The sequence below is a fragment of the Eptesicus fuscus genome, chromosome 2 (assembly GCF_027574615.1).
Source record: "Eptesicus fuscus isolate TK198812 chromosome 2, DD_ASM_mEF_20220401, whole genome shotgun sequence".
In the NCBI taxonomy this organism is placed as follows: Eukaryota; Metazoa; Chordata; class Mammalia; order Chiroptera; family Vespertilionidae; genus Eptesicus; species Eptesicus fuscus.
Window position 1 is genome coordinate 93,508,532 of NC_072474.1, and position 16,294 is coordinate 93,524,825.

The following is a 16,294-nucleotide window of genomic DNA, read 5'->3' on the forward strand; positions in this document are numbered from 1 at the left end:
GGACTTGTTTATTGTTAAAGCTATTTAACAAAGCATTAAGTAAAAACTATTCCACAATAACAGCAAACTGTTTTCCTATTCCTGTGTTCCCTGCCAGCTTTTTCCAGTATATTTCCCAGCCAAAATGACTGAACATATTGCATGTTGTTTTCAGTCTTCATAACTCTCTTAACAGTATAATAGTTCACCAATTTTATGAAATACAATTTACTTAGTCATCTCTCTCATTTGGTAGAAATTAGCTTTTCCTCCCTCCCTCCCTCCCTCTTCCTCTCTTTCCCCTTTTCTATCATAAATAAGGTTGTAATAACTAATGGTTGGCATATAGCTTTTAATTTGTTTGAGTTATTTTCTTTTGTTAATCCCAGAATGACTACCTAACAATTTTTAAGGTTGTTTTACATATCTCCAAATTGTTTTCCGGCCAATTTGTCCTTTGGCGTGAGTGTTCTTTGACCACCTGCTTCGAAATATTGATTGCTCTTTTTTAGGGATAAATGGCCATGAAGAACGATGTAAAGGTGCATCTCACCTACATGGCACTCTAGGCGACAGGGCCTGGGTCTGAAAGCAGGACACCCAGCCTCCAGTACTGGCACGGCGACTAATGAGCTTTATGATCTTGGATAAATGCATTTCCCATTCAGCAGCCTCAGTTCCCTTCTCCATTACACTGAGCTAAAAATAAACACTCCAGAGAATTGTGGTGAAGATGGAATGAGGTAATATATGTGAAGATCCTGTGCAAACTACACAAATGTAAATTTGAAGTATTTTGAAAGAGCAGGCTGAAAATTAACTTGCTGTGGAAAACAACAGTGGGAGTCTGTGTGGGATGAAGAGTGTTAATAGAAATGATTCCTTCTTCCTTCCTCCCTCCCTCCCTCCCTCCCTTCCCCTTTTCCTGTCATAAATAATGTTGTAATAACTCTCCTTTACCCCTTGAGTTTCATGACTAACCTGTTTGTCCTTATTTTTATTTTATTTTTGAAGTTGACTGAGTTTTATTCATCCATTTGGACTGAGATTAATTTCAGGTTGATTCATTTTTTCATCTACTCAGCACTTCTTTATACTTGTATTCTACTGATTACAATTGCTGTTTCAGATTTTTTTAACCTTCAATCATTCATTCTGCATTCTACAAATATTTATTAGGTGTTTAAGGTATGTGAACTTTACAGTAGTTCATTGCTAAAAAATGATGACTATTATCTCCTTAAATATATCACTATCATTTCTTTAATGTTTTTGACAATCTTGAAACTCTCTTAGAAATATCTTACCCTCATTATTCTTAGGAGAGAATATTTAAATATTAAAAAAAAGTTACCACCTTTCATAAGGAAAATATTTACCCATCCTATTTTTATTGTTCAAATTCATGTTTTCTATAGTTGAAATAACTCAGAAATAATCATATTAAAATTCATTTTAATTAATTTTCCTCCCATTTTCTTTGTAATCATTATATTTGCAGAGTATTTTAACAAATCATTGATTGTTCTCAGTTTGTATAGTTTCAGGATTTCCCCATAGGAATCATGTAAAAACTAAGCTCTAATATATTTGTTCCTTTAAAAAATGGTCCTATTGGCCATTTCAAAGAGAGCTTATGGGACCAAAACCAGGAGCTCTTAACTCTGTGACCTAAGATTGAAGATCTTCATAGTATGTAATAGACGCTCAATACTGCTATGTTTTCCTGAGGAGTATAAGATTTAAAAAACGGTCCTCTTATTGTTATAGAACTCTAATTTCCATTATAATATCACTAAATTAAATCAATGCCTGAGCCAGAGTCTAAACCTGGGAACACAAAGGGAAAAAGCTCTAGAATAAAGTTCCTAATTAATTAAACGAAGCATCTGTGGTTTCCCCAGATATTAGAAGGGAGTTTAGAAGAAATCAATATTAGTAAATTGGAGCTTTACTGGAGGCCAGGTTCCTTGCCCAGAGATAACATTTGTATGCCAATTTCAGCTTTCTGTTCTTACTAAATTAACAGTGGTAATCCTGTTAGTAACTTTTTCATGTAAAAGGACCATATCTCAGAGTATAATTAAAGCTAAAATAGCCTGGGTTGGGAACTGAAGATTTTCCTTAGGATTTAGGAATGAAGAGTTAAAGATAGTCAATATAGCCTGGCTAGTGTGGTTCAGTTGGTTGAGTATCATCCCAAGAACCAGGAAGTCACAGTTTGATTCCTGGTCAGGGCATGTACCTGGGTTGTAGGCTCGATCCCCAGTGGGGGTTTGCAGAAAGCAGCTAATCGATATTTCTATTTTTCCCTCTCCCTTCCTCTCTCTGAAATCAATAAAAAATATTTAAAAAAATAGAGTCAATATAAAAGCCACTCTGGAAATCATAAATTCTTACAACAACACAAATAGTCCTAGCTGGTTTGGCTCAGTGGATAGAGCGTTGGCCTGCAGAGTGAAGGGTCCCAGGTTTGATTCCAGCCAAGGGCACATGCCTGGGTTGCAGGCTCGATCCCCAGTAGGGGACGTGCAGGAGGCAGCCAATCAATGATTCTCCCTCATCATTGATGTTTCTATCTCTCTCTCCCTCTCCCTCTCCCATCCTCTCTGAAATTAATAAAAATATATTTTAAAAATAACAAAAATAAATGTGGAATCTAATGAACAAAATAGATCCAGAAACATAGAATCATGAACAGACTGATGAATATCAGAGGAAAGGTGGGGGGAGAGAGATTATCTGGGGGAACTTATATGCATACTAGAGGCCCAGGATAGAGCCTGGCATAAAATACTTGTTGAATGAATGCCCACTATGAGCCAGCTAGTATGTTGGTCACCTGACAGCCTCTGCGAGGCAGATTTTCTTTTCCCAATTTTAGAGAAGAAACTGAAGTTCCCAGAGGCTGGATAGTGGTGGAGCTAGGATTTGAACCCAGGTCTCCCTGATCACCTTACTAAACCATCCTGCTTTCCGTATGTGCCAGTTCTAAATTTTGAAGCTGTTGGGGAAAGAGCTCTGGATATGAACCACAACATACTGTTTTAAAATTATGCTTCCTTTCCACTGAAATTGGTTATTAAAAGAACTAAATAGTCTTGCATGCTGAGAAGAAAATGTCTATGTATGTCTGGAATTCAGGATCACCTAGAAAGGTTCTGTAAGACCTGCCAGCAACTTTGGGGTGTTCAGAACACCACATAGTAGTCCAAGTGCCCAGCACAGCAGGTAACATTTATGTGTATTTCCCTGTCCCAGTATTGGCATTGGATACTGTCCTCACTGGTCTCAGAGGCTAAATGAATCCCTATGGACCACTTCTACATTTGACTGTCTCAACTGAGGATGGTGATCTTTACACCACTGTCAATGCTAGACTGAGAGGGCAGGGATGCTGTGCTTGCATAGTGTTTAACACTACATCACCTACAAACAAGTCATTAATATATGGTCCTTAAAGATGAGTGACTTTCATGATCAAATAGAACAGAATAGTGATTAAATTATAAAACCATAGAAAAATCTACACTAATAAAAGAGAAAGATGCAATTTGACCGTACCTTTGCAATGCCCACCAGCCAATCAGGAGTGAGTATGCAAATTAACCCAACAAAGATGGTGGGTTAATTTGCATACAAAGGTGCTGAGAGGCTGGGGGCGGGGCAGGACACAGGTGTTCCACACCACCCCATTTGCTCCAGGCCTCTGGGAAGTGTGGGAAGGCGGAAAAGTGGCTCCGGGCCGGAGCGAAGGCAGAAAGGCGGCTCCTGCCAGAGTGAAGGCGGTGCCAGCAGCCAGGGGAAGGAAGGCCCATTCTTGCACGAATCTTTATGCATCGGGCCTCTAGTTAATAATATAAACAGTAATAACTAACATCTATTAGTGCCAAATGTGCCAGACATTGTTCTAAGTGCTTTCCATTTAATCCACATTTATCTCATTTAATCCACACTTAAGTTTCTTGAAGTAGGTACTATTATCATTCCCATTTTAGAGGAGAGTTTCATGAGATGTCAAGCCCAGGCTGTATTGCTCCAAGTTCTGTGCTCATGCCTGCTAATTAGAGGTAGAGGATGAACCTTAGGGGTCATTTGGATCAATAAATTTTTTTTTAATATTTTATATGAAGAAGCTGAAACTCGAGAAATAAGTGGCTTACCCAAAGTCCCAGTTAGTGGCAAAGCTAGAATTAGAACTATGTACTTCAGCCTTGTAGTTCACCGTCATATCATCATGAAAATTAAATTATGTGCCTTTGAAACACACTTTTATATCTTAGATTCAATGGTGATTGAACAGGCTGTGAAAATGCAAGGGGTGTATTAGTATAACAGCCATGGCCCCAAATCAAGGGCCAGTGGACTGAGAAAGCCATGTGTCAGTGTATGGGTGCCAGGAACATGCTCAGGAGAGAAGCAGTCTGGAGCAACACCTCGGTGCTCAATTAAATGGAGAATTCATCAGCATTATCTTCTGCTCTGTTTAACTTTTTTCCCTTACAGAAATTATATACAGCATCAAAAGCAAGTTAGATAAATCATTTTTCTTGAAGTTCCTTCAACCCACAGCTATTATTTATCCTTCTTTACTCTTCATTCATTTACATTGATTATTTCCTTAAATTCAAGTCTACAAACACTTACTTAACAAATACAAGGCACTATGGTAGACATTTAGATAGAGATGAACAAAACAGTGCCTGTTTTATGACCTCTGACCTCTTTTAGGAGAAACAAATAGAATAAAAACAGTGTAGTTTTATGTTTCAATTAATCAGAAACGATAAGAAAAACTTAATATGATTCAAATTTTATTAAAAATTTGACCAAATGTATGTGTTTATATACACATAGAAAAATATTTGGACATTGAACAAGCTGCTAGCAGTTGTTACTTCTGGATATGGAGTTAGGAAGTAAGAATTATAGAGGAGAATTCTTTTTTTTTTTTTTTTGAGACTTCATTTTTAACTTTATGTGTTATGTATTGTTTGAATGTTGTGGTAAAAATGCATCATTTTTGTATTTTAAAAAGGTCAAGCCCAGCTGGCGTGGCTCAGTGGTTGAGCGTCGACCTATGAACCAGGAAGTCACAGTTTGATTTCCCAGTCAGGGCACATGCCCGGGTTGTGGGTTCACTCCCCAGTGGGGGGCATGCAGGAGGCAGGCCATCAATGATTCTCTCTCATTATTGATGTTTCTATCTCTCTTTCCCTCTCCCTTCCTCTCTGAAATCAATAAAAATATATTTAAAAAAATATAAAGGTCAAGAGCATTGGTTGAAACAAATAGTTTCTATCAGTGAATTTAATTGTTCTTTGCTTTCACTCTTCAGTTTCTCCAAGTTCCATAAATCTCAAAGGAAAAACCAGAAACTTAAAAAAAGTTGTTATTCTGGATTCCATTATATATTAAAGAACGTTTGTTTATTCTGTAACAATACGCTGATATTTAAAGGTAAAAGGGGGAGACGTACAATGCATATGTGATTAACATGAAAGAAGAACCGATAACAGTAACCCCCAGCCCTTTATTTAAGACTCAGTCACATAATCTCTGGTCAAGATATGATGCTGTGAAGAAGCAACCAATGGACTCTCCCAGACACACTTTCGGGAAGCAGTACTAGATCACCCAAGAACCACTTTGATTAGTTAACTATGCACTCATTACTAGTTAGTAAGTGAAATGCTTTGATGTATTTTCAGCATCCCTGCTACTTTTCAGCAACGAACTCATTGTTAATGTTTAATAGTTCTGATTATACCTTTTTCTGAAACAAAGACTATTTCCTAAGGTTGAGTTTTCTCAGTAAGCCTTTTTATATACAATTAAATGACTTATTTTATACTATAAACTAATGTGAAGTTTCCCTCAGTTCAAAGATACATCATATTTAGTACCGTTTCCATTACTTAACGTTATTTTCTGATCTCCAGTTGGGCCTAATTTTCCATGTATGAGAGTGTTCATATCAAATCAAGCTGTTTAAACATGATCCCAATGTTATTTTCTGAGCATTTATAATTACATTTATTTAAACGCTTGTTAATCATTCACTGAAGTATAACTTTTTCTACTTAATGATTAGAAAAAGTAAACATTGCTCTCTTGAAGGTTTTGGATTCCAGTTGTCATCTATAAATAGTGTTGTGTGTTTTTTTACATGATTCTTGTATCTAACGGTGCTTTCTGATTACAGAAACTGTCTTTGGCAATTCTGATCTGTAAGCGGTTTTCATCTTTATTCAAATTTGATTAGAAACGTGTATAAGAATGCTAGTTTTAACTTGTTTGATCATTATTTTCTGTATTTTGTTGGAGGTGTCTTAGGTCCTAATGGAGATGAGTTGGGATGATCATATAAATACTATGATCATTAGCTAATTAAATAAATAATGGTGTTAACATTTACTTAAACTTTAGATGGTATTGCCAAGGGCACACATATGTGATTTAACATCACTTTAATGGAGCATTAAAATAAAAAAATAAATATATATATATATATTTATTGATTTCAGAGAGGAAGAGAGAGGGATAGAGAGATAGAAACATCAATGATGAGAGAGAATCATCAATGGGCTGCCTCCTGCACACCCCTACACTGGGGATTGAGCTCACAACCCGGGCATGTACCCTGACCATGAATTGAACTGTGACCTCCTAGTTCATAAGTCGACGCTCAACCACTGAGCTGTGCCAACCTGGTGAGCACTAAAGTTTTGAGCAAATAAAAATTAAAATCATGGGGACAATGAATCAGTGATAAATTATTCATAGATTTTGCGGACAAATAAAACATGTACATAAATTGTTCTGGTCTTTAAATAGGCAAAGTGAAGTCAAATATCTGTTGAGTCAGTATCAACACTAGTGACTGCTATGCATTTAAAGCTGTAAATTGTTATTTTCCATTGAATCTACCTAGGTAGCTGATTCATGCCATTAAACCTGGCTAACTTGGATTCAGGCTAAGATTTGAATTTTGGCTCTGATACTTACTATGGAGTAAAAAAAAAAAACCAACACTTATCAGCTGTGTAACCTCAGGCAAATTTCTCTGGGCTTCAGTTTCATCATCCTATATAATAAAGGGAGAATATGCAAATTGACCGTCACTCTGCCACAAACGTGGCGGCACCCACAGCTGAGGTGAGGGTTTCCATAACACAAGATGGCTGCACCCACAGCAGAGGCTGAGTTCCTGTAACGAGCCTTAACGAGCAATCAGCAGGGACCTGAGGCTGCTCCCTGCCCTGCCCCTGTGGGGCTTGACAGGGAACCTCAGGCCACGCCCCCCCACCCTGGTGCCAGGCCGGGGGACCTCATGCCAAGCCCCCCACCTGGTAGGGCTTGACAGGGGACCTCAGGCCACGCCCCACCCAGCAGGGCTTGATGGGGGACCTCAAGGCTGCGCCCCCCCCCCCACCTGGCGGGGCTTGACAAGGGTGGAACTGGCCAGTCTGGATCTAGCCCAATGGGGGGGAGGGCGGCCAGGTCTGGGTCTCACTCAATTTTGAGGCGCACGTGGGTGGGCAGGGACTTGACTCTGGGTCCCATGGTGCACCCCAGACTCTGATAGGAGGATTTTCATATACATTTTACTAATTTTCTTTCATCTCTGACAATTCTATTATAGAGAAAGGGCAAATAGCAATATTAAAATATTTGCTCTAATTAATCCCCTTTTAATGTGCACGAATTTCGTGCACCAGACCACTAGTATACAATAAAAGCCTAATATGCAAATTATCCCCTTTGTCCAGGGGGCGGGGTGGGCCAGCTAACTGCCCAGGGCCCCTCCCCCTGGCCGGCCCAGCCCAATCCACCTGATCGAGGCAGGCTGGCCAGACCCCAGCCATGCACGAATTCGTGCATTGGGCCTCTAGTCAACTATAAAATGGCTATAAGAATACTTACCTGGTAGGGTTGATGTGAGAATTAATATATGAAAAGTACCTAGGGCAGTTTCTGAAACTACAGTAGGTATGCAATAAAATAGTCTTACTATAAAAATAATTATTAAGAATAGTAGTATAGAATGTCAAAACATTAGCTGTAGGAATGTTTCAACACTCCACTTAAGAATTAAGACCAATCTCTGTCCTTTTTTCTCCCCGTTTCTGCATTCTTTTTTGGGGAGTGGGGTGGGAGGGCAAAGTGTGGAAAGTAGCAAATAACAATTTTTTAAAAACATTTTTTCCTGTCCTTCATTGACAGAAAAGCTTGAGCTAGCTTTAAAAAAAAGGGGGGGGGGCAGGCTGGATGGGGTCAATGGGGGAAAAGGGGAACATATATAATACTTTCAACAATAAAGAATTATTAATATATATATATTGATTTCAGAGAGGAAAGCGAGGGGAGAGAGAGAGAAAGAGAGAGAGAGAGAGAGAGAGAGAGAGAGAGAGAGAGAGAGAGAGAGAGAGAGAGAGAGAGAAACAGAGAAACATCAATGATGAGAGAGAATCATTGATTAATTGCCTCCTGCACGGGATCGAGCTTGCAACCCAGGCATGTATCCTGACCAGAAATTGAATGATAACATCCTGGTTCATAGGTCGATGCTCAACCACTGAGCCATGCCAGCCGGGCTGGGCTAGCTTTTTAGCTACAAGATTTAGCAACCCAACTTTAATGCAGGAATTTTTAAAAATTCCTTTATCTTATGGGAAAAAAGTCATTTCAGATGATCTTTGAAGATTTTGGTTCTATCTAACCAAAACAAACTAAAAAAGGATTCTGTTAGTATTTCCATGTCAAAATATCATACTTAGTCTTCAAGACATTGGTGGGGGGTTGGGCAGGAGAGGTTTAAAGATGACATTTAATCCATTTAAATGTGCCTGTGAAATATGCATTCTTCTTGTTCAAGAAAGCAGTTGCAGCAGCCTCCTGGCAGAGAAGGCTTAGCTGTTAATCATGTGAATGATGGCTTTTTCACAGCTGTTTTTGCAGTTTTCACACTACATTTTGGTTAACAATTTTGACAGAGCCTTCAAGAAGTGTAGAGGTGATTGTTTTATTTTAAAATATAACATATTTTCTTTACCGTCTACTTTATTTTTTATTTTTAATTGTGGAAATTGTCACAGTATACAAAAATCGAAAGAATAACACAGTGAACCCCCATGAACTCAGCTTGGAGAGTTGTCAGCCTTCTGCAGCTTGGTTCAAGGTGGGCTGTAAATGTAAAACTTTTCATAGAAACTGGCATACCTAATTGATTTGCATGTTCTGAAAAGACTGTATGTTTGTGCCAGAGTATGTGTTGAAGTGTGTGTGTGTGTGTGTGTGTGTGTGTGTGAAACCAACTTCTCTTCAATTGCAATTTTATATCCTTTCTGGGATAAGGTAGGTCTTATTTAATTATAAAATAATCTGTTGAATTATTTATTGAATATCTAACACATACCCCAGCCTGGTGTGAGCTTCTCTGAAGGGATGATGGCAAGAAATGCTGATACAGTTTCCCAAAGAGATGAAAAAATAGGGAGAAGTAAATATCCCAGGCTGAGGAACAAGTTGGTAAGGCCCTGACCTAGATTAGTGTTTCCCAACACTTCTTGTCCTGAAAGCCTCTTTCCCAGTATTAAACAATCTCTTAAGCCCCTGAGGAATTTAAAACATTATTTCATCATTTGTGTGTAGTATACGCAAAAGTGTTGACATATATTTACTTATATAGTCTATTTTATTACTAAAGATTTTAAAGTTTACTTTAAATATTCAGAAAATAAACAATGCATATTTAAAATACTCATAATATATAAACATGAATGTTAGCATTTTCCCATCTTATAAATACTATTACATTATGTAAATTATTTTAATGACATAAGAAAAATTACTTTATGACGCATTTTTTAAATGACCCTGTGTTTGGTTTTAGGACAGAATGTATACTAAAATGCAGAGTAAAATTTGCCCATTCTGTGGTGTTTTCCAAGTCTGGTACACCTACCTCTTTTGTATGGGAGATGACATTAGGTGTAACAAAAATGAAAATTTTTATTTTAAGTGTTACATATTTATTTTAAGGGTATTAGAAAATACTAGTCTCTCATGTATAGTAGAATATAAAGTTTCCTTTTAAAACAAACATTTTAATATGTTTTAATAATTAAGAGTACATGTGATTCTTGGATATGCAAACAAACAAAAAAGCCAACATGGAGTGATGTGCAAAAAACTACACTTTGTGAAACACAATGTTATAGTGTCAAAAATGGATAAAAATTATTTCTATAATATGTTGCTTGAATTCTTAAATTTTGCTTTTTAAAAAAGTACAAGCTTTCAAAAAGTAGGTTTAGTGTTTTGCTCATAAATAACTACCGAATTTTCCGGCGTATAAGACGACTTTTTAACCCAGGAAAATCTTCTATACGCCCAGTCATCTTATACGCCGGAAAATACAGTATGTATGTAAGAGCAATGGTTTGGGCCAGCTCTTTCAAGTATTTCACAAATAACTAAAAACCAGTCTTTATTTCCAATATGTGAAAAGTCAAACTAGATATAATCATCAACATTATTTTCTCATTTAACATTTCTTAAAGCTTTGTTTCTTATCCTGAAACATCCTGATAATACTATAAGTTAATTTTGAGTTTGTGTGCAACTTACAGATCTGTGAAAATCTCCTTGAGGTGATTTTGTAAATTATCTTTTTTATGTCCCTCGAACTGGTTATATTTCAACGTCCTTGCTCTTTATGCTTCATGCCTTTAACCACTTCGTCAGTTGTTTTTAAGGGAGGGAAGGAAGAGGAATTTTGCCCTTCCCCCCAGGGTATATTTGGCAATGTCTGGAGACATTTCAGTTGTCACAATCTGGACAACAGGGGTATTACTGAAATCTAGTGGGTAGAGGCTGCTAAATATCCTTCAATGCACAAGATAACCCACCACAACAAAGCATTACCTGGCTCAAAATGTCATTAGCACCGAAATTGAGAAATCCTGGTACTATGTAGACAGAATAGGGCTATGAAAGATAATAATTTAGAGCTATGAAATGGTCAAGACTACCATGGAAGCTGGCAGTAATCAAATGACTCAGCTACCATCTCATGAGCAAACTCATCTTCCCCAACCTCTATGCATATTTTCTCAGAGGCTCTCAAATATTCCATTTTTAGTGGGGAAGAAATCTACAGACTTAAGTCATATTATGCATGTATATTGATCTAAAAATAAAAACAGGCACAATTACTGCCTTTACTAATGTGAAACCTTGGGACTTTGCGGATCTGAGGAATGAGAGCATAGGCCACACAGGTTGAAATTTTAAAAATTGAACTTGGGAGAAAGAAATCTTTCCTCTGCCAAGAAGAAAGATGCCAACCTACAAGAAGAAATGGACACGGAAGACCGAGATGAAGGGCTTCTGAGAGTGTCCTGGTTATCGGGTCCATTCATTCCTGTGATTTGGTTACTGAGCCAGGAAGTCGCTCATTTTTGCTTAAGCCAACTTGAATTAGGCTTCTGTCACTTGCAACCAAAAGAGTCCGCACTAATACACCACTGGATTAATACAGGCAATTTCAGGAATTAGTAATAATGCAATGAAATATGTATTTTATACTTGAGATTGGGTCTTTGATTACGAGTTTAAGATAGAAATTCCTGAACCACTCATTCAATGTACCTAGCATGTATCTAATATTCTGTGCAAGGTGCTGGAAATATGAAGACAAAAAATAGCATCTTCTTTCAAAGAACTCTCAGTCTAGTTGGGGAAACAAAAAAGCACCATATGGTATGAATTCAATGCACATCTTATCATGTGAGCCTTCAGAGGGGCACTGACTCTAAAGGATCAAGAATAACAGAGGTGGTAACTGCCTAAATCGAGTCTCAAAGGACATTATCAGCAAAACTGGGAGTAAGAAAAGCATTTTAGTTGAATAGAGCATTAACGAAGGCTGAGCAGAGGGGACTAGTAAGGTAAAATCCAGACACTTTAGTAGTGCATTACAGCCGAGTGTGGGGTGCAAAGGTTTGGCATTAGTGATGTGGGTGGGAGAATGGCCAGGAAGCAGCTTGGAATGGAGGCCGGGTTTGTGTCTTGAGGATCTTGATGAAAAGTGGGGACTTTATCCCAGAAGTTTTGGGACATCACTGATGGATTTTATGCAGGGAAGTGACATGATGCATTTTTTAAGAAGTATCACTCTGTAAAATGGGAATAATAACAGACATCTAGCAATATTGTTGCAAAAATTAGATAATCTTTAAAGCTATGTTTGCGGTGCTTAAAGATGGCCAAGCCAATCAAGGCGTGCTCTTTCTGTTCTGAACATTGTTATGGATTCAGAGTGAAGCATCCTTTGGTGTGATTACGACAAATTTTTATCTGAGGCTTAGACTTGCTTTAAGCCAGGCAATGACCAGATCTGTCCAGATCAGTCTCAGGACTGGCTAGACAATTCAGGTTTCCTCCAAACCAGGACATTTCAGACTGAGATGGACTTTTCAAGATCATCCTGGAACTTAAAAGACCCTATAGCCACTATGCAATCTTCTCAATAGCTGAGGATTGGGAAGTGGAGTGATAATAACCATCCATGAATTTAGGTTTATATTAGGCTTAAAAAAAAAAACACACCACTCAATAAAGGACTAAAAATTAAACCTAAAGAATGCTTCTTTTGGGTCACAAGGTGGCATAATAAGGAAGAAACACTCCATTGCAACATAAAATATCCAATTAATCTTCTCTATGTTAAAAGAAAGGCAGAGAGGGGACAAGTGGGAAAAACAAGTTCACCTCAGGCTACCAAACCACTGCCAGATTTCTCTCTAGTGCTATAAGTCACTGGGTTATGCAGTATATTTCACTTTTTTTTTGGAAATTAAAATTATTGGGGTGACATTGATAGATAGAACTATATAGATTTAAATGTACCTCGCTATGATACATGATCTGCACGTGGCCTTGTGTGCCCACCACCCAAAAGACCCCGTTGGTTAGTGCTTTAGAAATGTTAAAGAGGTGGAAGAAATTACTTGGAAAACACAATAATTAAAAAATGTAATACCTCAGTTTAAAACAATAAAATCTCTACCAGAGTGCTAATTTTGTGGTAAAGACAGAGTTTCCTCTCAAATTAGAGGAAAATGAAAAATATATCTGAAAATATAGCATTTTACATACTAAGTTTGGAAGCAATATCTATTTGTTAGTTACATCTTTTTCCTGTGTATTTTTAATCAGATAGCCCATTTTAAGGCTTTAAATTCGCCATTTAAACATATTTTTAATGAAATTTCTAATTGTTAACATTTCCCAAGGTAACTGAAAACTTTTCAACAATTTAGAATTTTAAAAATAAGACGTTAAATAACCATATATGTACATGTAATTGTATAGACAACTTTAACAGACTATATCAGAAACTATTAGCAGCAGTTTCCTCAAGATTGGAGTTGTCAGATGGAGAGGGAGAGAGGAATTTAACTTTTTCACTTTATATACTTTGGTACAATCTGATGTTTCTCAATTTATACCAGCATGTATTGTTTTAATAATTAAAAGAACTAGATAAAAGAAATATTTTTCTAGCTTAAATATGTATGTTCTTCATAGTTGACAGTTGTAAGTTTTCTCCCCTTTAATGTCTTTTTCCCAAATCACAGAATACCCATGCATTAATATTTTCTATATACAACTCTATTCAAAGATATGTATATGACCTTGAAATTATAATGCAATCTGTTTACTGCAAGGGCAATGTGACTGAATCATAGTACAATAATCCAGAAAGTTCACATATTTTTGTATGTGCAAATTAAGACATGGAGCGATTTTATGTTCCTATACATTTTTTTGTATTTCTATATATTTAACATTTGATTACTAGAAATCAGATTACTTCTCCTACCATATGATGAAACCCCACTAATAATTTTTTCATTTTCAAAATGTAACAGTTATTCAGAGTAATTTATTTTTCCCAAGTTAACTAGTTGACTTAGAAAGATAAACCTGATTCTAAATATTAGCCTCAATGTGAGGCAAAATCTCTTGAAATTTTTCAAAAGATTGTTCCTTTAAAAACATTCTTAATAAAGACATTTAGTGTTTAATTATGTTGTCATTTATAAAGCCCATGTTTCCAACAGGTGCATTTTACTCTGTAACCTTGGGCAAGCTATTTAATCTCACTAAGCTTCAGTTTTCTCATCTTTAAAATGGGGATAATAATAAGACATAGTTCATAAGGTTATCATGATGATTAAATGTGATAATGCAAGTAAAATGCTTAAAGTAGTCTTTAAACACTCAATGATTATTAATTTATTTTGCTTAGAGTTTCACTATTATTTAACATTTTAACATTTCCCAGCATAAAGTCTAGCTTTTGAACTATATAGCTTTAAAATACTTAGTAGAGCATATTCTTCCAGTTTTGATATTACTAGTTTAATTTTAACTCCTAGAACAATTAACCTTTCCTGCTATGTAACACAAATAAAACCAACTGTGAATTACATTTATTTCAATTCCTGCATTTAATATGTATCAGTTAGCTAGCACTTATTTAGCTTACTATAGCTAAGTACCACTAAGAATAGTGATAGCAACAACAAATAAATATTTGAAATGGTCATGCCTTAGCATAATTCTGAAATGGTTGCATATTGTCAGAAAAGGATTTCCAACAATTAAATTTATAAGGTATTGGTTTTCCACAGAATGAAAGGAAACTCATATTCTCATGCTCTAATGTATAATTGTAGATTTAAAAATAGTTAATTTTTAAAAGTGCACTATTAAGGAAAATAATTGGGTTAATACAGTAATAATAGCTTAAATAAAACATACAATACTTTAAACATGAAATTTGAGGATAGACCTTGAGAGTTAGAATAAAATTAGTTGAATTGGTTGCAATAAAGAGACTTATTTAAACAGATGATACATTTCTTAGGGTTTCTTTTGAACTCCTGCTCCTTATATTCGGAAGCTGTAATAGAAAGCCAGCGGTACAGTACCTTGATCAGGTTGTGTCCCACAGCGTAGACAGCTGCTAAATTTCCTTTCTCGCCAGGGGCATGCATACCTGTTTCATACCCATGCCAAGCAACTAGATAGGGGTTGTGAATTGTAATCCAATACTTGACACGGTCCCCAAACGTCTGGAAACAGTATGTGGCATAGTCATTGAAGATGTCTATTAGAACTTCATTTTTCCACCCCCCGTATTTTTCTTGCAGTGCCAAAGGCAAGTCCCAATGGTATAAAGTAACTATAGGTTCAATGTTTCTAAGTATTAGAGCGTCCAGAAGAGTATTATAGTACTGGAGGCCTTTTGCATTGGCAACTGCTGCTATTCCATCGGGGAAGAGCCTTGGCCAGGAAATCGAAAAGTGATAAAAAGAAACGCCTATAAAATCCAGAGCAGATAAGTCTTTTTCCAGAAAAATGTAACTGTCACTGGAACTGTTCACACTGTTGACGTTCTTAAGGTGCGTCTGGGTGAAAGGATCCCATATAGAGGGACCTCTTCCATCTGTCTTCCAATTCCCTTCCACTTGAAATGCTCCAGTCCCAACGCCCCAGAAAAAGTTTTTAGGAAAAGTGTCATAGAGAAACAGCTGACTTTCATTTACCGGGCTGTAATTAGGATTTTTAGACCATACAGCTCTTCCGTCTCCCGAGAATCCAGTGACAACCGCTCGTAGGAGAATACATGCTGACAGGATGACAGATCTTTGCAGTCCCCCCGTGGACATGGTTTCCCTATAGCGTCTGTTGCTTTCATCAGTCCTGAAGCAAATCCATTCATTCCCTGGAGATTCTGCCGCACAGCCCGGCTTCACTCGCCACTAACTGCTCGACTGACTGTCTTATCAACGCTTCAGGAAAAGCTTGTGATTGTAAAGCTCTGTCAATGATTAGCTTGAAGTGTGAGACTTGGGATGGGCCATGGAAAGCAACGTAGTTTGAGGGAGGTGGCTCTGTTACAGCCACCGACACATTTCATCCTCTTATTGTGGGAAGAATGAGATGAAAATGCATCAGGGACAATAGTCCGAATGTGTAACTACAACATATATAAACAGTGAGTAAAAATGCCATGTTTTTCTCTGTAGCCTTTCATACTGACTCAAATCTTTCCGGAATATTTTGGCAATTATTGCCTACAGTATATGCTTTTTTTATTTTTATAATTTTTGAGTGATCATTTTATTATTTCACATTTCAGGAAAAACAATCTTATATGCAAATAATAGCACTTCTAAATGCCAATAATAAAGAGTTAGAAAACATAAGATATTACACTTTCACAAAAATTATAATA

The 16,294-nt window shown here is 36.9% G+C and overlaps 1 protein-coding gene and 1 non-coding gene across 2 annotated transcripts in view; one reads left to right on the forward strand and one right to left on the reverse strand.

The window, feature by feature from the left end:
- KLB (klotho beta) overlaps positions 1 to 15,740 on the reverse strand; it is a 35,019-nt gene extending 19,279 nt beyond the window's left edge. The window contains exon 1 of the mRNA XM_008140223.3: positions 14,985 to 15,740. Coding sequence (XP_008138445.2) covers positions 14,985 to 15,725 — 741 coding nt within the window. The 5' untranslated portion in view covers positions 15,726 to 15,740. The remainder of the gene's footprint in view (positions 1 to 14,984) is intronic.
- LOC114231081 (small nucleolar RNA SNORA25) lies at positions 1,595 to 1,720 on the forward strand. Its single transcript, XR_003617060.2, has one exon. It is a non-coding gene; the product is annotated as a small nucleolar RNA SNORA25 (small nucleolar RNA).
- Positions 15,741 to 16,294: the final 554 nt, after the last annotated feature.